Source organism: Rosa rugosa, chromosome 1 (genome assembly GCF_958449725.1).
Source record: "Rosa rugosa chromosome 1, drRosRugo1.1, whole genome shotgun sequence".
Lineage (NCBI taxonomy): Eukaryota > Viridiplantae > Streptophyta > Magnoliopsida > Rosales > Rosaceae > Rosa > Rosa rugosa.
This window is the reverse complement of record NC_084820.1, coordinates 29,396,332-29,422,149: the sequence shown is the minus strand read 5'-3', so window position 1 is coordinate 29,422,149 and position 25,818 is coordinate 29,396,332. Positions and strand designations below refer to the sequence as shown.

The 25,818-nt window shown below is 39.2% G+C and overlaps 4 protein-coding genes and 1 pseudogene across 9 annotated transcripts; 2 read left to right on the top strand and 3 right to left on the bottom strand.

Moving 5' to 3' along the window:
• Positions 1-2,153: 2,153 nt before the first annotated feature.
• LOC133734817 (endoplasmic reticulum oxidoreductin-1-like) lies at positions 2,154-4,152 on the top strand. Of its 6 annotated transcripts, none has more exons than XM_062162442.1 (5): positions 2,154-2,229; positions 2,315-2,381; positions 2,910-3,168; positions 3,342-3,385; positions 3,741-4,152. In XM_062162442.1, exons 1-4 carry the CDS (start codon positions 2,198-2,200, stop codon positions 3,344-3,346), a joined length of 363 nt encoding a protein of 120 aa, XP_062018426.1. In that variant the 5' UTR covers positions 2,154-2,197; the 3' UTR covers positions 3,347-3,385; positions 3,741-4,152. The 6 variants fall into 6 exon arrangements, 4 of the variants coding, with proteins under 4 accessions (XP_062018426.1, XP_062018416.1, XP_062018424.1 ...); XM_062162432.1 differs by having other exon boundaries at positions 2,910-3,255; XM_062162440.1 differs by lacking the exon at positions 3,741-4,152 and adding an exon at positions 3,481-3,703.
• A 6,851-nt stretch (positions 4,153-11,003) lies between these two features.
• LOC133724559 (NAD(P)H-quinone oxidoreductase subunit O, chloroplastic) lies at positions 11,004-12,505 on the top strand. Its single transcript, XM_062151322.1, has 6 exons — positions 11,004-11,337; positions 11,419-11,474; positions 11,579-11,644; positions 11,779-11,820; positions 11,929-11,988; positions 12,218-12,505. Exons 1-6 carry the CDS (start codon positions 11,097-11,099, stop codon positions 12,245-12,247), a joined length of 495 nt encoding a protein of 164 aa, XP_062007306.1. The 5' UTR covers positions 11,004-11,096; the 3' UTR covers positions 12,248-12,505.
• Positions 12,506-12,573: 68 nt separating this feature from the next.
• On the bottom strand, positions 12,574-17,255 carry LOC133724557 (DNA ligase 6). The gene is made up of 4 exons (XM_062151319.1): positions 16,958-17,255; positions 16,765-16,870; positions 16,290-16,501; positions 12,574-14,133 (listed from the first exon to the last, which is right to left on the bottom strand). The coding sequence occupies exons 1-4, from the start codon at positions 17,144-17,146 to the stop codon at positions 12,886-12,888; spliced, it is 1,755 nt and encodes a 584-aa protein (XP_062007303.1). The 5' UTR covers positions 17,147-17,255; the 3' UTR covers positions 12,574-12,885.
• A 4,007-nt stretch (positions 17,256-21,262) lies between these two features.
• Positions 21,263-22,706, bottom strand: LOC133725739 (cytochrome P450 81Q32-like; annotated as a pseudogene).
• Positions 22,707-22,900: 194 nt separating this feature from the next.
• Positions 22,901-23,872, bottom strand: LOC133724558 (probable fructokinase-4). The gene has a single exon (XM_062151320.1). It carries the CDS (start codon positions 23,870-23,872, stop codon positions 22,901-22,903), a length of 972 nt encoding a protein of 323 aa, XP_062007304.1.
• Positions 23,873-25,818: the final 1,946 nt, after the last annotated feature.

Genomic DNA, 25,818 nt, shown 5'->3' with positions numbered 1-25,818 from the left:
ACGCCTCTGCCTCCTCTCGTCCGGCCCCCTGTGCCCCTTCGTCAGTATTCACGCCGACCCAAAACGCCTGCCCCACCACCCATCGTCCCTCCTCCTTCGTCCTTCTCCTACCCCACTGTCGTCCCCGGTGCCAGGTTGGTCACCGTCACCGCCGTCTTCCCCGTCTCCTCCTCCCTCGCCTCCACCCGACGCTGTTCCAAACCCGTCTCCTCCTGGCCCACCTCGGTTCCGTTGCTCCAGCCGCTCCACTGCACTGTCGGCTCGGTTCGCCTATTTCGACTTCTACAAGCCTCAATCCCATGCTTGCACTTACCAATCGCCCTTCTTCCCGCCAGGTCCTACCAAAGGTACTTGGTATCCATTGGCAAATTATGTTTCTTATCATCGCTACACTCCTGCATACTCCTCTTTTGTTGCTCAGCTTAGTGCCGTCAATGAATCGACCTCCTATTCTGAGGCGGCTGCTGTTCCAGAATGGAGGGATGCCATGCAATCCGAGTTGGAGGCCTTGCAGGCCAATGGTACGTGGACCCTCACCACGCTGCCCCCTGGGAAGACCCCAATTGGCTATAGATGGGTTTACAAAGTCAAGCACAAGCCTGATGGTTCGATTGAATGATACAAGGCCAGGTTGGTGGCCAAGGGCTTCACGCAATTGGCAGGTATTGACTATCAGGACACCTTCTCTCCTTCTGCTAAGATTGTTACCGTCCGTTGTCTCCTTGCCTTAGCTGCGTCTCGTGGCTGGTCCCTTTCTCAACTCGATGTCAACAATGCCTTTCTCCATGGCAATCTGGATGAAGAAATTTATATGTCTCCACCGCCAGGGCTCCGGAGACAGGGGGAGGAGCATTTGGTTTGTCGTTTGCATAAATCCTTGTACAGTCTGAAACAGGCTTCAAGGCAGTGGTTTTCTAGATTTTCAGAAGTTATTCGGTCTACTGGTTTTGTGCAATCTAGAGTGGACTACTCTCTTTTTACCAAAAACCAAGGCAAGTCTTTTACAGTCTTGTTGATATATGTTGATGACATATTAATTACTGGCAATGATCCTGTGAGTATAGCTGATGTCAAGAATTTTTTGCATAAAACATTCCGTTTGAAAGATCTTGGCAGTTTAAAGTATTTTCTTGGCATTGAGGTTTCTGCATCTAAGAAAGGGATTTTTATTTGTCAGCGCAGTATGCGTTAGAAATTATAAAAGATGCAGGATTATTGGGTGCTGCCCCTGTTGATCATGGAACGTGGATTAAAGTTGTCAGATAAGACTGAGTTACTCAAAGATCCAGAGAAGTATAGGCGTTTGGTTGGAAGATTGATTTATCTCACAGTGTCAAGGCCAGATACACTACAAAAAAGAATTACATTAGCTTCGGAAGTTTGTGTCGGCACACTTTTGCCGTCGCCAAAGACTGGCATTTTGCTTCGGCAAAGCTACACCGTCGCACGTCTTACGACCGAGTAGATATGCCGTCGCATGGGGGTAGCTAAAGATTAGAACTTGGCTTCGGCAAAGATCAGCTGTCGCAAGGTATGAAAAGTTTGCCACTGCAACATACATGCCGTCGCATAAGAACTTAAGAAGGCTACGATGCTACGGGATTCTTTTAAGAATCGAAAAAGCCTCATTTTCTTCAACCCTCCTCCTCTCCCACAACCCTCTATATCCTTTTCTCTGTTCTTGCTCCAACTCACCAAATTGAGGTTCGAAGAACTTGGTTGCCATTGGGTTGATCTGGATCCAGATCCAGGGCTTATTCTTGTTTGTGTATTTCAATTAATTTTCTCGATCTCCTATCGTTCCTTTTCCATTATTGTTGAACTCTAGTCAACTAACATGCTTCAATTTCGTTGGCTGGGTTTCACTGCGAATTCCCCTTTCACTCTGGTTTGCTAAATGATAAGCCTCCAATCTCCCCCCCCCCCCCCCATCCTTATCACGACTATTCTCTGTGCATCCAATTTCACAACGAAAAAAGAAAACCCTAGATTTTTGGGGAAAATCAGAATGAATGTCAAGGACATCTTGGGTTTGCTCAAAACCATGCATCCCTTGTAGCAGGAGAAGAAATCGCGGCCTTGCAAGGAGTCTCAGTGCAAAGTAAGGTTCTAAAAATCGGCCTAGGCGGCTGAGTTCCGTTCGGATTTTGGCGTAGTTCTGTGGACGCACGATCTCTCCTTGCTGACTCACTCCCTCATGAATTTCTGGGTTGAAGATATTGGAATTTGGTAAGTTGAATTTCTGGGTTTATTTTTTTCAATCGATCTATCTGGGTTCTCACTCTATCATGGATTTCTGGGTTTTCAATTGAAGTCTCGAGCTTTTGGTCAACTGGTCTTGCTCTTGGACTCTTGGTTCGATTCAAAAATCTTCAAGCTTGGTAAGTTGTTCGCTGCCTTTCTCAGTTTCTCTTGGTTCGAATAATGAATGTACGAGTTTTACTATGATCAAATTGTATTATTGAGCTGTTGACAGGTTGGATAGTTGGCTGTTTGAATGTTTTCCAGTTTTGGAATTTGAAGTTAGCTTACTGCCTTGCTCTGTATCTGACTTATCTGTTTGAACTTTTGATGATTTTGCATCTGTTTTGGATGGGAATTGAATATTTGTTTGCATATTGGATGCTAAATCTGTGTTTAGTAGTAAGTAGGAGAAAATAGGGATGACCCAGTTTCGTAGTTCTGGCAATTTAGCATCAAAGATTGTAAAGATTCCTTTTTGGTCAACTAGGGGTCTTATGTTGTCGACTAGTTTAGAGGATGTGTATGGTGGTGATTGTGTTCTGGACTTGTTTGTTGATTGGACTTTGCTTACTGCCTTGCTATAAGCCTATAATGCTATGTTTCTGATTGTCAGTCTCTGTGTTTACATTGTGGGAGCTTATATACGTACTTGGTTCATTTGATAGGCCAAGCTGTGGTGTGACCGTCCCTTCTGGACTGAAGATGGTATGTGCCTCCTGCGTGACTGCAGCGTCTACGAATGCCCGGAAAATGAATTTTCGAAACCTTTCAAGAGGCCCTTTCACCGTGGCCTTCCATCCGACAGTTTGGTTTGTCAAGATGACAAGCTGCAGGGTTGTGTTGACCGCACTCTAGACAGTAGGGCTTTCAGAGGCTGGATTGAGACAGATAACCCTTGGACAAATGATGACGAGACTAATAATGGTAATTGTCATTATTACCACAACCCTCTATTATCTTCTACCTTCTGTGCAGGAAGAGATTTTTGGTCCAGTTCTTCTTTGCTTGGAGGTATATAGATGACTACATGGAGAGTCACCTCTTTTCTTTTCCTGGCATGGAGATGCTAACATACTTTTTCTTCTTCTTAATGCCAGGCTGACAGTCTAGAAGAGGCAATAAGCATTGTTAACAGAAATAGGTACTCATTGTTGCTTCCCTTATTTCCTTAATTGAACAAATTCCCAAGTATTCTGTGGGGTTCATTATTGTTGTACTCTTTTTTTTTTGTAACAGATATGGCAATAGCGCGTCTATATTTACTACATCAGGGTAGCTGCACGGAAATTTCAGACAAGAATAATAATTGGACTGATAAAAAGTTCAAACAAGAACCTATATCACAAATTTTTCTTGGCTCTGCTGGGCAGTGTTTACAGTTTCCCTTCTAGCTATATTACTGATGAATTGTGATGGTCAACTTAAGAAGAACAACCTGGCAAAAAAAGTTAAATACATTTTATATCAATTTGTAATTAATTTTGAGTATGAAACAGGTTGGTATCAACGTTCCTATTCCAACAATAAGGCATCTTTTGCAGGGGATTTGAACTTCTATGGTATTACCCATCTTTTACTAGTTACTTGACTTTATTTCAATATCAATTTGCCTGAACTTTCATATCAGTAAGTGTAGTCCCAAGTCTCATGCTCATCCTCCCTCTCTTCACTTGATTTATGTTTCTCTATCTGAAAACTTTTCACTTATCTATGTAGATAGAAAACGGACACATATCTTGAGGAAGATGGAGGAAGATCCCTGCAAAGCTTTTCTTGAAGTAGAGGAAGAAAAGTACCTTGTATTATCTTGTAAACTCTTGTATAAGAGCTTCATTTCTTTTGTAACATTCATGAGAAAAATCAAAATGTAACATTCCCTTTTCAATATATGTTTAATTCCTTTTTGTACATCTTTTATTAAAAAAGAAAAAAAAATCTGGCAATGCATATTTGCATGCCAGATTTTTTTTTTATTCATAAATAAAATTTTGCGACGGCAATTTCACCGTCGCAAAGCTTTGGTAGCCGTCGGTGGCGTCGCTATAGATACTTGTGACGGCATTTTTTAGTCGCAAAATGCTTGCGACGGCAACGTCTTGCCGTCGCTAATAAGCTTGCGACGGTGCATTAGCCGTCGCTAATATCAATGGCGACGCCCCCAACGACATCGGCGCAATTGCCGTCGCCTAGCCGTCGCCATTGGTCTTTCGCGACGGCAATTTCACTTTCCGCGACGGCACAGCGCCGTGGCAATTTGAATTTTTTTTGTAGTGATATTACATATCATGTTCATATATTAAGCAGGTTTATGCATCAGCCTCGAAAAGCTCATTGGGAGACAACCTTGCGAGTGGTACGCTATCTCAAGTCAGCTCCTGGTCAAGGCTTGTTCTTTTCCTCAAATAGTGATCTTCGGCTACGAGCCTTTTATGACTCAGATTAGGCAGGATGTCCACTTACAAGAAGGTCTACTACAGGGTATTGTGTGTTCTTAGGGCCTTCTTTAATTTCATGGAGGTCAAAACGTCAGAAAACAGTCTCTCTTTCTTCAGCTGAAGCAGAGTATCGTGCTATGATAGGAGCTTGTTGTGAATTGACTTGGCTACGTTATTTGCTTCAAGACTTGGGGATTTTACACCAGGAAATGGCATTTCTCTATTGTGACAACAAGGCTGCTTTACATATAGCAGCAAATCCAATGTTTCATGAACGAACAAGGCATATAGAAATTGATTGTCACTATATCAGGGATAAGATCCAAGATGGTTTAGTGGAGACACGGTTTTTGAGTTCTGAAAATCAACTGGCTGATGTTCTGACTAAAGCTCTTGGCAAGGAGGACTTCAAGCTTATGATTCGCAAGTTGGGTGTGCAAGATATCCACTCTCCAACTTGAGGGGGAGTGTTGGAAAGTAGAGCAAAATTAGCTTGGTATAGCTGTCAACCTTTAACACATTCATTATGTATCATCACATTGATTCTATATTATTAGACATTAATAGGCCTAGAATAGCTTTCCTTTTTGTATCCTAGAATCAAGATGTATTCTTGTATATATGTTATACAGATCAATAGAGTAAAGATCATCACGAGCAAATCTGTCTTTTGTTGTTTTACATGTTTGAGGTTACTGCTCAGTCTAAAGTTGTTAAACTGATGCATATAGGTTCTTTGATCACTCTAACCTCTTGTTGTTAAGACAAAATAAGAATTCTAACCCAAACAGCAACCTAAGAATTACTCAGGACACCCATTCTTATGGAATCAGTTCTCTAATCATCTTGATTTGTTTCTATGCTTACATTCTGTTTGAAAATCATTTAGGTTACTAACTGTGCATAAACTTAAGCCAGCTTAGACAGGAACTAAGCTAAACGTAAGAACAAGAATAACAATTGAAATAGCTTATAGGATTGAATTCACCTTTGAATTCCATTCAGAGTATAAATCAAACTACTCTTGTTAATTCCTCCTTCCTTCACTTCAGGTATCTCTCTCACGTCTCATATTTCTCTTCCAATCCTAATTCTGTTTCTTCTTTCTTTTCCTCTAATCTCCTTTAGACTCTTCTATCTTGATCTCTCTCTTTTATTTTCTTCTTTTCTTTCATGCTCCTATTACTCACGTACTTTTCTCTCTCTCTTTTGTTTCCTTTCTGTTTATTTCTTTCTTTCTATTCTACTGTAGCCCTTCTCTCTATCTCCCTCACTCTCACGTTCTTTCTGTTCTATTGCTCATTGTACTGTGGGTATGAATCAAGTAGATAGCTACTATTTATACTAGTCAGGTTCTTGGCCATCAAGCAAAACAATCATAATTAAATCTGCATAAAGATGTGTTTGTCCATACCTATCACTTAATGATTTGATCACCAAGCATTCAATAGATATACTTGTGCAGTCCTATCTCTTAATGGAAACCTTCATCAGTAAGTATTGCAGAGATAGGTATGAAAGCTCTTATCCCTATATAACTTAATGACCAAGGTTATATATAAAAACATTATGAAGAAGATAAGCTTTATTTCTATAATCTGGGGATATCCAGGTTATAGCAGTAGACTAGAAATTGAGTGATATGCCACCTCCAGGTACTAGCTAACTTAGTTTACAGATTTATCAACACCTATAATTCCTAACTTTGCATAATCACCCAAATAGAATACTTACTCACACTTGGATATGAACAATAATGACTAATAAGAGATTCATCATCCCAAACTTCAATCTTTCATTGTGCTACCAACACTAGGATCATATCACTCTTTTAGATTAGGAAATGTCGGCCACCTCCAATTCTACTCATACTATCAAGATCTAGTTACTTTGGACTATAAACTTAACAATAGGTCATATAATATCGGGTAGATACATGGCTCCCAAAGATTTATTCATTGGTCAATTAAGCTGTAGTTGCACTCTAGTTCTTCACATATACATATAAAGGTCGTTAAACTAGTGTGTGTGTGTGTATGTGTGTGTGTGTGTGGGGGGGGGGGGGGGGGGGGGGGGGGAATGTATAAATTCCTAATGACTGTGTCTAACGTATGTGTACAAGTATACCATAATCTTAAATATATTACCTAAGCACAACATCTAAATTTATCAATGCAATACAAGTTCACATGCAAGCACAACAATCCAACTATATTGTCATCGAATTAGTATTTGTAATTAGAATTTACATACTTGTATACGAGGACTAAATAGTGAACTGGTATTTATCTTTCTTCATAAACAAGTATATATAAGGAACAACACATATATATGTACACAAATTTGTAAATAAAAAATATTTATTAAAATTTTGGGTTGTATTACATAATCTCAAAAGGATTAAGTTAATGACAAGCTGATTCCAAAAAAAACCCTAGAGAGACCGCCGCCATGGGTATGCGCCTCTGCAACTTCCTCCATCTCCGATGGAACAAAATTCCGGCACTTCCCCTGGTGTCGCAGCTATCGAGCACGGTCCAGGCCGTCTCCCTCTTTTTCTCTGCTCTTCTCCAGAAGTCGAGGTCCTCGACCCGTGTTGAAGCGAGGTCGTTCACTCCTCCTCAGATTGATTCGATCTGGGCTTTGTGGTCGCCTTCTGGTTGGCGTGATATTGCTCGTCCTCCGGCAGGTTCGAGAAGGAGAATCCTTTGCGGATCTGTGGATCCAAATCGCATTTGGGATCCAGGCTCTCTTTTTCCGGTATGCTCTCTGGCTAGTAGGGTTGATGCCGTGTGGTTTCGACGTTGGTTGGAGTCACGGCGATCAGACCATCTCCGGCGGCGGCGATTTGACCTCTGGTGGATAAAGGCACTGAGTTCAGGTTCGTTCGGCGAGAGGCATCTCGATCAGGCCATCTGGTTGCAGTGTTCTCGGGTTAGTCGCTACCATGCTACCCTGAAGGCGCGGCGGTCTGTCTCGGCGGCCCGGCTGTGCGGCTCGGCGGCGTGGAGGAGTGGCTCAGGAAGGGTGCCCAGCAGCTCGGGTGCCCAGAGTGTTTTCGTATGGGCTTGGTTTTGTGGCTGTTTCAATTGGGCCTGGATGTTGGTCATGTTTGCTTTGGCAGACTTGATTTTGGATTCAGGTCGGATTTGGATCCGCATTTGGGACCCGGGTGTTTCCCTAATTCGGATTTTGGATCCGAAACAGCTGCTCATATTGTTATGGTATTGGTTCTGGTTCTTAAGAGTTCGTCTGCCTAAATCCGAGGTTCTGGTATTGGTACCCTTGGTCGCTTTCGATCGCTTGGTGAGCGAATCGCCTCTCCTAGGTGGTCCTATCATCCGTTACAGTTACGGTTACTCTCCTAATTACACTGCTTCAGTGACATATGCAGTGCAACAATGCCTTACGACATTAAGTCACATGGTTACCTGGTTACCTTTTATTCTTGATGCGATTGTGCATCTAATTATGTTTTATTGTTTTTTCTTCATTACAGATGTGTTTGTGCATCTCGTTATGTTTATTGCGTTCTTTCGATGTTTTGTGCATCGCTCCATGTACTCCTCAGTTTTCACTTAATATAGTTTGTCGTCTTCCTTTCAAAAAAAGTTAATGACAAGCTCGATCAAACCACTTATTTAGAAACTTTGAGGTTAAGGACAAAAACAGATCCACAAACTCCCCGCCAAAAAAGAAAAAACACTACATGCATTACTCCACTCAGCTCTTCAACAACACAAATTAATGACTTGTTCTCCTTGTCGGAAAAAAAATGACTTGTTCTTGGGAGATATAATAATCAAGTACTCATACTCACACCATATCCTTCTGCCCCAAAGAGAGAACATGGTGTAGACAACGAGACCAAAATACCAATTTGTCCCACTTGTTCTGGAGGCTAGGGCATCATAATAAAAGGACGCCCATCTGAGATTGAATTCTAGTTCCGCCTCTGATCTGACTGATATTATTAATATTTATAAGATACACATCCTTTCAAGAAGAAAAAAAAAACATGCACACAAAAGTTACAATGATTTGAGTGAAAAAACACTCTAATATTAATGACATTAATGGAAGTCTAATGCATAATGGCGTATGTCATGTAGAAAATTAAGTTCAATGAAAGTAAAAATTACGTTATCCAAACCAATATATAAAAAAATAAATTTCATTTCTCAATGGGTGGTTCTACTTGGATTTCCAAATTTGATATTTGGACCTCCAATTTTTTTTAATTATTAATAGACTTTATCAAGTGATATGAAAAGACAAATAAGGACAAACAGAGAAAAATGAAAAAAAAAAATATTCTTCTTACCTTCCCCAAATATAACATTAAATTAAATTGTTTTTCTTTTTCCTTGGAATTTCTTTATATTGCCTATATAGTTTTATAATTTACCTAAACGGCTAAAACAATTTACTTTCTATAGATGACCCATCATTTAATATAAAAGTAAATTCAAAGCAATTTGATTTGGAATTTTCTTAAACTAAATTCATTGAATATTATGATATAGTTATTACTCGATCTTCTAACCAAAAACCCTTGAAATCTTTCTTTAACCAAATTCAAAGAGATTCCAGCAATATATCAAGATCGAGAACCAACCCTCTGATTAATTTTGGTGGAGGAGAGACCTACTCATAAGACAGCAATATCATGTGATTTTGATTCATTTTTCTTCTCATGGTTGAAGATACAGATAAAACGTTGAGTAACAGATTGTTGAATCTCATGTTCAAGGGTGTTTTGGTAAAAATAAGGAGGTCTACTTAGCTATTCAGGTGTACTAATTAAGTATGGGAGGTCCAAATAACAAATTTGGAGGTCCAACTGGAACCATCCTTTCCCAATCTGTTTAGCAAAAGGAAAAAAAACAATTAAATCCCCTAATATTACTTGGTCCAAATACTATAAGGCTGCAAATAGAACTTTTTTTTTTCCGGATTACATAACAATTAAGAGTACTTTACATTTCAATATTCTCTCTCTCTCTCTCTCTCTCTCTCTCTCTCTCTCTCTCTCTCTCTCTCTCTCTCTCTCTCTCTCTCTCTCTCTCTCTCTCTCTCTCTCTCTCTCTCTCAAGAAGAGGGCGGCTAGGGTTCCTTGGGTAAGCTTGGAGGCTAGGCTCTCGTACGGCGGCGCCCGTGGTGTGCCAGGCTTTTAGCCTTGTCAGTGAATGGTAAGTGCAGCCGAGAGGGGATGTTTTTATGGCCGTTTCTTAGCATGTGTTGCGGCGATGTGGCTTGAACCTTGACGAGCTTGCAAGCCATGTGATGGTCCTGCGTCTTCTTATCGTTTGGAGGCTCTGGCAGGAGCAGACTGGTGGTACCGGCGTTTGGTCCCCTTGATCGGCGGCGGCTAGTAGGATGGTGTGAGGTAGGGTTTCGATGGGCCCATTTTGGATCGAAGTTTCCTGATCTAGTATGGTTGCTTTGGAACCATGCAGGGAAAAGGTGTTTTGGGGGAGGTAGTGCTTCTCATCGACATGCTGGCGATGATGGAGGGGTGGATGGTCGCCGACGGCTACTCGTGGTAATGGCTAGGGTCTCGTAACTGTGGTGAAGGCGTGGTGGTTGCTGCAGCTTGGAGTTTGACAAGGGTTTGAGTGCGCTTGGGTTTGGGCTTTGCTTTGGGCCCAATTTTATTACTTGTTGTTATTTCTTTTTGTCTAATAATGCTCCATCTTTTACGGGTGAGTGCAGTGGGTCTTGGCCCGGTATACCTTATTTCTTTAGGACGTTACAATGTGGCCAAGGGTCAGTACTGATGTATACCAAGAGGATCTTAGGCGGATGTACTGATTTTTTGGTATTGTAGCTTCTTATTGTTCAAGGCGTAGTAGTCTAGGCTAGTAGTCAGTTTTTAATGTGCAGTCAGTGCACTACTTGAGCAATGAATGTAATGGTTGATCTTCGGATCCCCTAACTTGACCTTGTACGGTCGTATGATCTTTCCGATCACAGGAATATCTTGCTTTCCCCTAAAAAAAAAAAAAGATGAATTTTTGGGATATGAGTAATTTAATTTCTCTTCACTATTCCGATTACATAGTCATTCTCATCGATGTTAAGCTTAAATTAATGAATGGAATTTTACCTTTTCTCCAACAAAAAAAAAAAAAAAAAAACTTAAAAACTAGTCCATGAATCGAACCATGGGGAAACAAATTAAAAAAATTTGTTTCTTTTTTGTGGTTGTTTATAACTTTTTGTAATTCTAGCTTGTTGTCGTTGTTTTATGATTTCTCACTTTTAGGGATGTTGTAACTGAGAAGACTACTGTCTTAAAACGCTGGCCGTTGGAAATAAAAGACTAGCTACTCATCATCTCTTATCTGTTCTCAATATATAGTAGAGGTTTCTGAAACTCGAATAAACACAATATTAAAGCTCTCTCAGACTCCCATGGCTCTCTCTCCAACTCTGTCTCACAACTCATTCTCATCCTTCTCTCCCTTCCCGCAGACTTTGAGAAGAAGCCCTCTTCACCTTTTGCCCATTAGAGCTGTAAAAGCTGCTGCAGAACCAGAAAAGGAGAAACTCAAACAGGACAAAACTCCCAAAGAGTCTAGTTCCAATGCTCAGCCTTCAAGTCCAAGCAAAGGCACACCTACTGTTAAGCTTCCAAAGAAGCCTGTCTATTCCAGTGAGTATCTATATATCAGACCATTTTCTTTAAAATGTGTGTGTATTTTGCTTGCTAGTTAGTAACTTTCTATATGGGCAGTGAAGAAGGGTCAGATTGTGAGGGTGGACAAAGAGAAGTATCTTAATAGTGTTAATGTAAGTACTAGTGAACTTTGATTCTTAAAATCGAATGTGATTCTTTTGGCATTCCTGAAATTCTCCATTGGAATGCTGAGATGTTCTGCATAATTTCATTTCAGTATCTATCTGTTGGACATCCACCTTATTACAAAGGGCTGGACTATATTTATGAAGACCGTGGTGAGGTAAGTAGCCTCTTCAAACTTCTTCACATAACCAACTAATCGAAATAATGCCAAGTAATTATGATATGCTTTGGAAGAAAGACTGAAAAGAGTCAGTTTGAATTGCAAAGTACGACTAAAAGAAACTCTTTCAGGTATTGGATTTGCGCATATTTGAGACTGGAGAGTATGCACTGGTAAGAAACTTCAATTCCGTCTGGCTTCAATGCCTTTTCATTCATTTTGCAGTAACTGCAGATGTAGTTGAATAAACAGCAACTATGTAAACCTATATATGTTAATAGATAGCATGGGTTGGGGTACCTACTGCACCGGCATGGCTTCCAACAGACATGCTCATCAAGGTACTTACTCGATGACTCTTCTTAACGTCGATCACAATGATGCTCAGGCTTCAAACTCTGATCAAGCTTGAGCTCATTAAATCTCAACTGTTCTCATTCCCAATCATGCTTATTAAATAAGTAACTACTTAGTTAAACATTTGTATTTGAGATTCATCATTGTCCTTTAGGCTTTCTGCTTGGCACATTTCAGATTGATCTTGTAGTTGACTTCTGTCTTCTCTTGCAGTCAGAGAAACTCGATTATGAGAGATTGTGATACAAGCAGGCAGGCAAGGAAGGCTTCAAATGCAGGAGGAGAGGATCGTAATGACTTGACAATGCTGAGGAATACTAGAACTCAACATCTGAAACCTTTCTGTACATTTGTCAAAAAAGAAAATTATAGCCTTATCACCATTTTGCAATGTTTGTTGTAATTCTGTGAAAAAAAAAAAATCAATGTAATGGATTTAATTGAGCAGTCAAGCAGACCAAGAACACTGATCAGTTGAAGAAGAAAAGACTTCCTTTCTCATTTAAATTACAAAATATTTGAACAGATATGAAGACCATATCTATGTGATAATGAATCGGCTCTTGCAATGACATTAACCATCCAATGCTACAATTTTGAATATTTAATTATTACAAGTCATGTTTTGACTTGCACAATTGGACATAAATTAACTGCTGTAAAATTTCATGTCCTATATGGTGCGGCTATGCCATGAACTTTTACAACAGGCAAATCTCTTATTCTGCAATTTCTATAACCAGGGCACCCAACTGGTGTATCTTTCTCCATACCCACCACAATAACTATCTTCATCTGGCCGACGGGAAACATAAATATGTGCTATACAACTATACTGTTCTTTTCTTGCCAGTCTGATAATCAGAGACTGGACTTGTGACTTAATTAAAAGAAGAGAAATCAACTCTCCTCTTAGCACGCTTGCGGGCATTCATAAGTTCGACTAGAGAAGGAAGCGGCTGAGGCACAGCCACATTCATTGACCTGTATAATTTTCTGAATCTTTCATTGAAGCACTTTGACGACCCAATCAAAGAACAAGAAACATTTTGAGCTTCTGGTTCAATTGGTCTTTTCTTTTCCAGCTCATACTTCTGATTACGTTCATCCCATGAAGTGAGTTGTACATGCTCCAGTTCAGACTTTCTCTCCCCTGGCTTTTCACATTGTAATTCATTAGCATTTTCCTCTACCTTTTTCACCAAATTCTTGCTGCAGCATCTGTGTTCACTGTTTTCTTCCCCCTCACCAGACAAATTTGCTCCAACTCTGTTGCCCACTTCTTGAAAAGGTTTATCTTTTAGGTATAAAATTTTTGCCTCTTTGTGCTGAATAGCCAATTCTTGGAAACCAAACCTAGCTCTACCAAATAATGTGACAAACGGTCTTTTCCTAGGACGAGAGAAACTGAAGAACTTTTTCGGGGAAGCAGATTTACTTATCAGTTGCAATTGAGAATCTGCAGGACTTTGATTGAGCTCTTCAGACACTGGAGATCCCCCACAATCAATTGATACTTCTGCAACTGAAGAAGGTTCCATACTAATGTCTAGAAGTTTCCAAAGAGGATCAGTCGGAGATATTCGAGAGGTCAAACAGTGCTTCTTAACATAATTCAGCTCCATAGCCCTGCAACTGGGGGTGGTTGAAACAACCCATTTAGGTAATAGAAGCTGCAGAGCCCACTCTAATTCATCCCTGGACGAGTGCATTGAGTAACAAACATGCCAAACACCAAATTGGTCCCTTACTGCTTCATTGAATCTCAGTTTTCTTTGACTTTCGTTATCTATCAATTCTACCTCACAAGCATACCACTGTGCTGAAGGACGGATTATGAGAGGCTCAGGCTTTAAGTTAACATGGGCCTCTGCAAGCTTTGCTTTGGCTCTCTCGTTGAGTTTTGGAAATGCATCAAGCACCTGGAAGCGTGAAGACGGATCTTGGGATATGATTTCAGGAGCTATGACTGTCAGAGCATCAAAATACTCAGGATTGGAGACTTTGTCAACATATATCTTTGATCCAAATGTACGGGACACATCAACCAATATCTCTTCCTGACCGAGGAGATCACAGGCTAAATACACCTCAGTTGCATCAGGATGCTTCCATATACAATTAATGACCTACATAAATAAAATAAAAACAGTAATAAAAGAATTAAAACCAGCACACAGAGAGAAAGAGAGAATACACTGAAGTGATTGCATCTGCTAAGGCACATAAACTAAAAGGGAAGGGAATACAAAGTAACTACTACTAGAGGTCTCCATCAACAAAAGTCATATGAACGATTTTCATATTCACTGAACAGATGGAAAACAATGGCCAAACTACAGAAGATGTAAGGAAAGGTAAATCACAGGAAAAAGAGAACGGGGTATGACAAGATCACAAAATGGCTCTTGCATAAGGGTCAACTAAGTTCGCATCTTCACATGTACACCCAAAGGAAGATGATATCTATAACTAAGATTCTAAAGTAGACTTTGTAGTTCTTTTGCAACTCCAACTACCATATTCAACGGAGGCCAATAGATTTCTTATTCATATGACCAAATGGTGATTGAAAGAAAGTAATTTTTCTTTATTTTCATCTATAGAATGCTTTGTTGTACAGATACAGTGGGAAGTAGAAGTTATAATAACTAACAAGAAGTCAATAAAAACTTATAATCAGCTGAAAGGAAAGTACATCAGGACATATATTTTTGTCGGCCCATTCCATAACCAGAACAGATTTAACATTGCAATCTACAGTTCGACAACACAAGAAAGCAGTTTGATGAGTTCAAAACAAAAGCTAGAATGAAAAACCATTAAAACACCAAAATGCTTTGAATCACTCATCTAGGCAAAGTGGTTACTAGTGCTTTCAGATGTATCTTTGGTGCCCAAGTCAAAGTACCAAGCCTAGAAAAAGTAGCAAGGCCTTCATTCACTGTTGATGTTTTGATTCATGATTATGAGCTTGTTTTGCTCAAAATTCAAACTTATATCACCCCTTTACTTTGATTTATAGAGATAAAACTTAAATCTTATAGACACCAAGAGATAATAAGTTAAGCTTGTGCCTGGAGATCAATTGCAAAAACAAATTACCACACAATTGACAAAGTGTTTTAGATAGTCCAAGACAAATATGCATGAAGCTCATGCCATGAACAAGACAACGAGTTGGGACTTGTGCCTTGGATAAAGAAAGACAAGCAAAAGTGTAGAGTGCACTTGAAAACATTGATATTGGTCATAGCCTCATAGGTGATCATGGTGCACATCCTTCCATCGGAAAAGGAGAGAAGATTAGCACAAGAGTACACTTGAAACCTACTTATTGGCTATTGGTTATAGGTGATCATAGTATATGTCAGTTCGTACATAACTTGGTATATCATGTGTTGGGGAATCAAGAATAGACTAGACGAGAGAGAAGACAATGAATGGATGTTGGCATAGGACAGAGTAAGGAAAATGGAGAAGGAGAGATCCTTCAAATCAGTCCGAGGTTGGTTACAAGTATTTTAGCACCTCACTGAAGGCGTATGTAACTTAGTCAACTCACTTGCACTTCGCGCGTGAGTAAAACTCTCAAAGCTTTAATATCGTCCAGCTTTCATTAATTTTCAAAATTACTAGTGGTGGCTTTTAAGGGATTGGTATATGAATTCCCAGATATATACCATTAGGAATTGTATGAGATATAATTCATGACACCTAATCATGAACACAAGGGACTCATACAGTACAAATATGATAATTCAAAATAATGCACCTAAAGATGTGTAAATTGCAGTAATTACACAAGAAGTAAAAGGACTCTCAATCAGTAGTATTTGGTTCTTTGTAGCTCATTTCTCCTAGTTTGAACAAGGTTCATGCATCAGTACTCCTACTTAAGTCCAAATGTAGTCTTGTATTTCATCTTCCTCACTGCTGCCTTACTCACACACACAGGTTCATGCATCAGTACTCCTACTTAAGTCCAAACATACACACACGTGTAGGCATAATCTACAAACACACACACTCAGATTAAAGCCTATTCCTCTTCCTCCTCTCTAGTAGGCATAATCTATAAATTGGTATCTTAGTATGACATATTTTTCATAAAATGCTTATATAAATCTATCATGATATGTATATAAAGGGTCTAGTCTTGAATCTTGAATAATAGACTGATGTTTCCCATTTTCAGCATCATCTTTAAGACCAAGTAGCCTTGGAAAATGGGGGGGGGGGAAGAAAAAAAAGAGTAATGTGTGGGTGAACCGAAGAGAAGTACCTGCTGGATTGCTGAATGTTTGCTGGGAAAACTTTGATAGTATTTTCCAAACGTGCAATCTAGAAAAACATAATTGAGTTGACACCTAGGCTTTTTCCCTTTCTTACCAAGGTACTTGTCTGGTAAACGTTGCAGATATTCGGGTGTGAGTCTGCAATCTCCGGTGTGGAGGACATTACCAAAATCGCCTTCAAACAAGAACATCACAGCTCCTAAAGAGATTCACACAGTACATCAGTAAAGAAAAATCCATCTAAAACACTGATTGGTTTTCAAGCCACAACAAAAAATAAGAGAACATAATTCCACTCAAGCATGTGAGCTCAAACAGTAAAACTTGAACACAGTTCTATAATACCCAACTGTACTGAATCTATTGCATTCATATGCTTCAACCAAACCCACAGAGCAATATCAATTTCAAATAACACAAAAGAAACCAATCCAAATAAGAAATACCATAAAAGATAGATACCAGGACAGTGATTGGCATTGAAAGCCGTAACAGTGAAGACTCCATCCGGGTCATCAATGACCACAGATTGCCCAACCTCAATGCCCCGAAACAAAGATTCATCAAGCTGCAAAACCCCAATTAAAGATTGAAACTTTAACCCAAAAAAATGAAATGGGCTACTGTAAAAAGGTTCAGAAATTGAAAGACAAACCTTGGGGTAGTGTTGAAGAAGGAGGGTTTTGGTGAGATGGGTGGAGTAAATTGGGTAAGAAAAGTGGGAGGAGATGCCAATGGAGTGGTCTTTGTGGGCGTGGGTTAAGAAATGGTGCCTCTTTCTCTTTGAAGAAGGGCTCCATGTATCAACCGAAAAGGGGAGCCCTTTGGGCATTTCGATCGACATGCTTGGCTCTCTTTCTTTCTCTCAAGAATCTATTTGGGTTTGAGAGAGAAAGCTTCCGCAGAGAGAAAGAAAGAGAGGGAAATGAAATGATTTGGGGAAGAAATAGAGAGGGAACTGCAAACTTTGTATTTATGGTACCGCCTCAGGGTAGGTTAAGCTTATTGTATATTCGGACCAAGGCCCACGAGAGTATCCCAGTAAAATCAGACTAATCTCCCGCCGCAGGCGCACAAACCCAAAAACCCCTCAAACCTGCTGGTCATAAACTGGTGGGAGTTGGGACTCGAACTCTAGACATGGGGGTTTCATACTAGGCAGCTCAACGAACATTACCACACCATGTGGTTAAGTGAACCCAATGCTTAGAAATTTATTTTGTAATCTTGACAAGACCTAATAACCATACTTACCCAGAAAATGGTATCCAACATAAGTTTTCGAATAAACCTATAATTAAAAGAAAAACCTTTAGAATTGACATTATAAATATGCTTTCCAAAGAAAATGTAATGTGTATATTGATTAAGGGGAGTGAAATCCACACTCTCCATTTTACAATCCACACTCTATTTCCATTTTTTGTTGTAGTTCTTATAAAGATACAAAAGTTAAGCTATTAAAGACAAAATTAAAGTTACCAAAAAAGGAAACATGGAATGTGGTTTATAAAATAAGGAGTGTAAATTTCAATCCCCTTAATTAACTGTTAGCGAAACAAACAAGTAGATGACTAAGTTTCTTCAAGAGTTTTTATCAAAAGAGGAGGTAGAATTGATTTTTCAGATTCATCTTAACGTCGGACGAATAAATGACAAATTGTCCAATATATGTGCTATTTTGATAAGAGAGCTACCATGTATAGCATGAAGAGTGGCTGCAATGTAGTGATATCTACATCAAAATTAATTGAGACTACGTCATTGTTAGCCAAATAGTCACCCTCAAGTATGAGGGGTACAAGTAATAGTATAGGGATTTAAGAAATGTTATCGAACCCACGAGGATTGCATTCCTTTCACTAACTAGGGTGTGAACCTAAGAAGAGCTAGAATATGCAAATGTACAATCACAAACCTAAATTCACAAGGAAATCTAGGCACATGGTGAGTATGTGCTAGATAGGGTAGTGATTTGACTTTAATTTTTGAAGACAGTTTTGAATTGAAAACAACTGGATGCATATAAACTAAATTACTCTAAACTAAACTAGTGATCAAATGGATGAAAGTTAGGATTTAGATTGTCTACCACTAACCTCCCTTGCAAGTATTGATGCATTTCAATATGAATAATGCTAAATTAATTAACCAATTTTTCTCCTTGCGTCCCTCTCGGGTATAACAAGGGACATGCTCCTTTTGTGATATCAAGCAACACTTCTCGACTGTAGTACTTAACTACTTAAGTCATGCATTTCAATGTGGTTAGGTATCTAGTGCATTACCCTTAACTCCTTTTGCAAGTATTGATGCATTTCAATATGAATAATGCTAAATTAATTAACCAATTTTTCTCCTTGCGTCCCTCTCGGGTATAACAAGGGACATGGTCCTTTTGTGATATCAAGCAACACTTCTCGACTGTAGTACTTAACTACTTAAGTCATGCATTTCAATGTGGTTAGGTATCTAGTGCATTACCCTAAATGCATAAAGTTTGGAGATGAAGAAATCATGCAAAACCAACCAATCTTATCTCTAAGTGATTGTAATTCACAACCCCTACATGCATACCTAGTGTGCTTTCATGCTTTAACATTCAAAGGTTACCAAGCTCTAAACATTATATCATAACATATATAGCTATTAAAGAGAGCAGAGTGTTGGAGTGGTTTTGGGTCACCAAAGTCAAGGTGACAAGCATGGGAGCGAAAGTGTGCAAGAGATGCCTATTATCCAAAAGATAATATGATGGATTAATCTTGCCATAATCCTGTAAGATTCTTTTAGGACTTTCCTTGATAATCTCAGCATCATAAGCCTTCTAAAAATGCACAACAATACCGTCCAAAAAGGATTCTAGGCCAAGTTACCCTTATTTGACTAGGATTCATTTTTTGCTTTTGAAGCATCATTCTTGGACTATGTTTGACTTGCTACTGCCATGTTTCTGGAGGGTTATCGACTTATCCATGATCTATGACATTATATCTTCAAGAATGATCAGTAAGTTTCTAGAAAAGCTCTAAGTAAGTCACCAAAAAAGATCTCCCAAAAAGCTTCATGAAAAGCTGACAGTTTATGCCTTATCGAGAAGCCTATTTTGCACTTGATTTCCTGCTGCCTCATTGATGATTCTGACCAGTTATTTAGCTCATGTTGAACTACAACATCATATATTTGAAGAATGTTAGCCCTTTCTATAAAGGTGCAGCTGGAAGAATGAAAGAAACGCTCTCTAAAACTGTTCCCGAAAAGATGATTCTGAAACTGCAGTTTCCTGCTTTACAGCAACTGTTTTGCACAACGATTTCCGTGGACTTCCCTTGTAATTTCCGACCAAAAGAGTGATCAAACTTAGTCCTTTGCATCAGTACTTCATGTTCCATGGCTTCATAGCTCCATTTAAACTCTTATTTTTCTGGGATTGCTTCACAGAGTACTTGTGCCGCCAAAAGTGGTGATGCAAGGAAAATTCACCGGAATTTCACTTTTTCTCCTCTTGTCAAGATTTTCTATAAAACATAGAATTAGATTAGTCAACACTAAATTGAACTTTTAGAACAAGTAATTTTCATGTTTTATGGCACAAATATATATATATATATATATGAATTATGATCCAACAGTCATCATCGAGGAAAGAGTATTTATTGAGAATTATTGGTATTATTATATCTAAAATTTTCGTTCATATTTCTATAATTTTAAAAATACCGAAATTTCCATCAAATGCAAAATTGCAAAGCATAGTTGGAAATTAATCTCAATTATCAATTGGTTGGATCCCATTTATCTCTAATAAGTAAAGGGAAATTCTACAATATGTTAACGTATGACATGCATACAATTGCCTTAAAGTGGTAAAATGAGTCCTCAAAATAGTAATATTAGTCCTCAAAGTAGTAAAATGAGTCCTTAAAGTGGTAAATTTTCTTAGTTGAAACTTTGTCCCAAATACAAACTAACATAACACAAAGTTGAAACTCTCCTCCTATAGTTCGACATTGATATGAAGCCACATTTTAGTTGTGTACCTCAGGGTTCCAAAAAGTCAGGACCGGCCATGTGTACAAGGCTTCCAAAGACACAATTTTAAGTATGGTAAGCCTTTTACCTTTAATCATATCAATCTATTTCTCACTAACCCTCTCCCACTCAAAGCATTAATTAGCATCCACCCCCTTGCGGTTAAGGTATGTTACGACTTTGGGCATGGCCAATTTCGATAGTGTGACGGGCGGTGTGTATAAGGGTCGAGAAGCCAAAGTCCAACCAACTTCACATCTATCCAAGCCTGCTAAGCAAGCCCTTCTTCCCATTTCAAACAGCATAAGCTTGTGCGCCTCATCCTTACTGCTGGTTTCAGCAACCTCTCAGGTTTGCTGTCAAAATCACCCAAAACATAGGATTTGTATCTATTGCCCACTCATTGGTCAGTACCACTGTGTCACGTGGTATATTATTTACTAAAGGCCACATTAAAACGCTCCTCATTGGAGATGGCCATACCATTTAAATAAATGCTAGAGTTAGAACTTCCACCTCTCTCTTTGGGCTTTTTATGCAGAAAAATAAATTTCATAATATATTAGACCTATCTCATACTCTCTATTATAAATTAAAGTGTCTGAACAAATTTAGTAAAAATTATAAAAGTGGGAAAATATACCTCGATATTCATCTTTCAATGTCATTTGTATATAAAGAATAATTAATAAATTGAAGACCGAAGCCCAAAACAAAGGCATCAATATGCACCATACAATAACAATAGTTATATAGCTTATAATTTATTAATACATTTATTTAGTACAATCGATAATATTTTCCCCATCTCATCTACCCTGTCATGTCTGTGTATGTAATCTCCACGGTGTTGATTATTCTAAATAACCAATAACTCATAACTTAATGACATTTAATAATACATTTTAGTATCAAAATTGTCCACCGATCAATGGAAAACCTTGTTCAAAAATGAGCGTGGTTTGTACATGGCCTCTAATGGCACATGTTTAGGCATGGTGAGTCCTGTCCCTTCAGTCATATCAACCTCCTCCTTACTGACCCTCTCCCACTCAAAGCATTGAATCAATGAGGCCAAAGTCAAGCCGACCTCACGTTGGGCCAATCCTGCTCCGGGGCATGCCCTTCTTCCCATTCCAAATTGCATAAATTTGTGTGCCTTGTCCTTGTTGTCAGTTTCAAACCTCTCAGGTTTGAAGCTTTCAGGATCATCCCACAACTTCGAGTCTCTATGTATAGCACATGCATTGACCAATACCAATGTGTCACGTGGTATATTAAATCCACCTACAATGCAATCATCTGATGCAAAATGTGGTACTAGCATTGATGCCGCCGGGCACAATCGAAGAGTCTCGGAGATAATACTCTGTAGCTAGTGAAGCTTGGAGATGTCTGTTTCGTCTACTATGCGTTCTTGACCAAGTTGAGCATCCAGTTCAGCTCTAGCCTTCTCTAATGCATCTGGATGCATTTAGCAAATTAGACATAGCCCATTCTAGTGTCACTGCCGATGTATCAGTGCCAGCCAATAATAGAATCTGAAAGCTAACCCGAGTTAATCAATAACTTTGACAAAAAAAGATACTTAAATTAGATCGTTGCAGACTCTTATAAAGTAAATACTTTACACTAAATGGTGAACCACTATGACCGTAATTTTGGACATAATAGAAAAAAGCGAGGCTGGGATATAATAATTTTTACTAACCAGTATAAGTCCATTGATAATCTCATCAGTGTAATACTCAGGTTGTGACTCCTGCTGAGAAAGCAAATGGTCGATCATGGTATTTTTACTCTCCGAAGCACTCTTGTTCCGGTGCTCATCAATTAGACGCTGCAAGAACAAATCTGCTCTCCAGCCCAACTTCTTCAACTTCCTCTCATAACCATTACCGCCAAACCATCTCAAAAAGGGCATGAATTCTCCGGGGTTGGTTCCCCCACCGTACGAAAAAGCCTCATCCATGATCTCACTGAACTCCTTCCCCTCTTCCTTGTTCGCAACACAGTCCCCCACATACCTCTTCCCCGCCACCATGGTCATTATGTTGTTGAAGGTCAGCTCAAACAACATAGACCTCAGCTCCACTTTCACAAAACGACCTTCTTCTTCTTCTTCTGCATGTCGGGAAAGCTTGCGCAGCAAATGCTTGACTTCGTCTTTTTTGATACATAACTTCTCATTTGTTTATCAACAAAAAGCGATAGGAATTGATTACCTAAGGAGAGTAGGAATTGATCATCTAGAATCAGTTATGTAAACTGCTCTAGGAATATTGATCCTGAATATTGCTGTTTTGTTTTTTTCCTAATACAAAAATGTTATAAACAAAACAAAAAATTTAAATAGCGCCAAAAATTAACATTTTATCCGATGATGCTTGCTTGAAAAGTAAGTTCAATGTCGATACATGCAAGAAGAGATGAATTACAGAGGTTGGAAAACACTCTCCGATCAAAGACAATGAACTTTAAAACAGAAGTCCTAGAAAGATGGATGAACAACAAAAAAGAATATATGCTATTACCAAAAATAAATATTAAAAAAAAAAAAAAAAATCTATGCCCCTTTGATTAGGGCGAGGACTTCAGACTCCGTGGGGAGTGCAGGAATTGCTCCCTTCTTAGTAGTTGTTATTGCTCCACATGCATTAGCGAATTTGAGTACTTCCCTCAACCTTTGCTCATCATCAAGAACAGATTGGTCATCAACAATCTTTGCAAGCAGAGCACCCACAAATGAATCACCAGCACCAGTAGTATCTACCGCAGTTACATGAAAAGCTTCCACACATCCACGGAAATTCTTCGCGTAGTATCTGCAACCCTTTTCGCCAAGAGTGACGAGGAGGAGCTTCAAGTTAGAGTGCCACAGAGTCATTGCAGATTCATCATCAATGTTGGGATTTCCTGTGAGGAATTCAAGCTCCACATCACTGACCTTGATCACTTCTGCCTTTTCCCATATACTCATTATCTGCTCGCGTGCCTCCTCCGGTGAGGGCCACAGTGGTAGACGGAGATTCGGGTCGTAGGAAAGCAGGGCACCGGCATCTTTAGCCACCTCCATTGCCTTTAGATGTGCCGACCTGCATGGTTCTACTATCAAGCTTATTGATCCATAATGGAACACTTTGGCGGATCTGATCAGCTCGAAATTGAGCTCTTCGGGGTTGAGCAGCATATCTGCGCTAGGGTTACGATAGAACATGAACTCGCGCTCTCCATCGGCGCGTAGGGTCACGAAGGCCAGAGCAGTGCGTGCGCCTTGGTCGAACAGGATGCCCTGGTTGGAGACCCCGTTCTCCTTCAAGATTCCAGCGAGCATGTGCCCGAACTCGTCGGCACCAAGCTTCCCGACGAATGAGGAGTTGCCGCCGAGCCGAGCCACCGCGATTGCCACGTTGGCGGGGGCGCCACCGGGGGCTTTCAAGAAAGCCGGAGCATCCGCCAGCGAAACACCGGAAACGGTGGGCACAAAGTCGATCAGCATCTCCCCGAAACTCACGATCAGACCCTTCTCATTAGTCATCTTCAATCACTCAAAGACAGAGAGAATAAACAGATGAGGAGGTTTTTTCGTGTGTAGGAGGAGAAAGAAATAATAATTAGTTGTAAGATATAGAATCTGATGGGAATGCATGCAGTATTTATAGACTAGAAAGGGGGACAATCCTAGTCCTCACTGAAAACTAATTCATTTTTCTAGTCAAATTACTAATGCCAATCTTACTCCTCATTGAAAACTAATTCATTTATGTAATCAAATTACTAATATCCACGATTGGTGTAATTTTACTAAAGTTAACTCATCAAAAATGTAATATGTTCACTTTTTTACACGACCAAATTGTTATTTTCTTCCAAATTATGTTCTTTTGATTACCATTGATATCGGTGAAAAATATGATTCTAATAGAGGATAAGAATGTACATTATGCTTTGACAGAAAAAAGAGGGATGTACGTTTGTACATTCATTTTCTAAATTTGTCTTGAAATCTTGATATCTATTATAAGGTTTGTGATCTTTAATCATCAAAAGTTTAGAGAGGAGAGAGAGCTCAACAATTATGAGAATAATGTAATTTCAGCTTTGATTTAACAACAAAAATAAATAAAATAAAATAAAGGATTAATTTAATTTTACCTACCTGAACTTTCACTGATTCTTCATGTTAGTCCTTGAACTTTCAATTTCATCAACAACACCCCTGAACTTCCAATTTTCATCAACCGTGTCCAATTTCTTGAGTTTCGTCCAAATTAGACGTTAAATCTGACGTTCAGGACCCACTATAAGGGCTAAAATGATCATTTCAATACAAAAAAAAAAAATCAAAACAAAAAGATGTATCTTCCTCTTCCTTCAATCCCACTCCAACGTCCTCTCTCTCCTCTCTGACATGATTTGATCGATTATCATTTCACGTCCCTGCAAAACTCCCTCACCCAAAAACTCCAAACCCTAGAGTCCCAATCCCCAAACTTTTCTACCTCTACCATAACAATGCTAATTATATTCCAAAATCAAAAAGCACACCGCCAAAACAAACCTCTGCCGCAGCTCCATCGACGCCGCCTTCTACATCCTCAAGATCTTCCAAACCGATCCGGCGCTTCACCACCACATGCTTCACCAATCCGGCGCTTCAGCACCATCACCCAAACCATTTTCAATATCAAAACCGAAAAATCAAACAACCTGAATATCAATAACCTTCAATCACTCACTATATATACTATCTTTCGACCACACATCTTGCATGACAAACTTGACCTCCAAACCGGCAATGGGGACGAAGCCTGTGTCTACTAGTTGACAGCCGCCTTGCTGATGGAACACCGTCCGGTCCAACATCAAACCCATTCAAACTAGGCTAAGGTTTAAATTAAAGCATATTACATTGTCCTGGCAGATTTTTATTAAAACCATAGGATATTTGGACTTTTGTATTTTAAATTGTTGAAGTTCAATTTAAATTTATTGTATGCAGATTTGCTCACCTAAGGGACTGTGAGGGACAAATGCATCTCAACCACATGTATTAAATATAAAAGCAGAAATTATAACAACTTAAAACTGTGCATTTATTTTCAGCTGTCAGATTCACTTGTCCCTCACAGTCCCTTAAAAACTGTCTCTTAGGTGAGCAAGCCATTAGAAATGTATACCTATCAAAACCAACAAGTTAAAAAAACAATACATTGGATATATAACCGACCGGTGGATATAAAGAATGGGATAAGATACGCCTATGGTAAAAATATAAGCCGATTTCATCTTCGTATTGACCTCGATCCATGTGGTCAATTGTAATGGCATTAATACCCTTACAACTAAAACACCAATAGTCAATCTATCACAAATCCTACCAAGGACAAGATTCACCCCTACCCTCTTATGGGATCAATATACGTTTACTTGGGTAGAAAATTTGGAGGAGAAAAATCATTGCGGTTCTGTTACCCTTAGAAA

Coding starts and splice junctions, on each gene's coding strand:
- LOC133734817 (XM_062162432.1), top strand. CDS start 2,198: ATGAATTTCTGGGTTGAAGATATTGGAATTTG. Junction 2,230..2,314: donor GTTGAAGATATTGGAATTTG/GTAAGTTGAATT, acceptor TTTCAATTGAAG/TCTCGAGCTTTTGGTCAACT. Junction 2,382..2,909: donor TTCAAAAATCTTCAAGCTTG/GTAAGTTGTTCG, acceptor TTCATTTGATAG/GCCAAGCTGTGGTGTGACCG.
- LOC133724559 (XM_062151322.1), top strand. CDS start 11,097: ATGGCTCTCTCTCCAACTCTGTCTCACAACTCATTCTCATCCTTCTCT. Junction 11,645..11,778: donor TTTATGAAGACCGTGGTGAG/GTAAGTAGCCTC, acceptor AAACTCTTTCAG/GTATTGGATTTGCGCATATT. Junction 11,821..11,928: donor AGACTGGAGAGTATGCACTG/GTAAGAAACTTC, acceptor ATATGTTAATAG/ATAGCATGGGTTGGGGTACC.
- LOC133724557 (XM_062151319.1), bottom strand. CDS start 17,146: ATGTCGATCGAAATGCCCAAAGGGCTCCCCTTTTCGGTTGATACATGG. Junction 16,502..16,764: donor CAATGCCAATCACTGTCCTG/GTATCTATCTTT, acceptor GAATCTCTTTAG/GAGCTGTGATGTTCTTGTTT. Junction 14,134..16,289: donor AACATTCAGCAATCCAGCAG/GTACTTCTCTTC, acceptor TTATTTATGTAG/GTCATTAATTGTATATGGAA.
- LOC133724558 (XM_062151320.1), bottom strand. CDS start 23,872: ATGACTAATGAGAAGGGTCTGATCGTGAGTTTCGGGGAGATGCTGATC.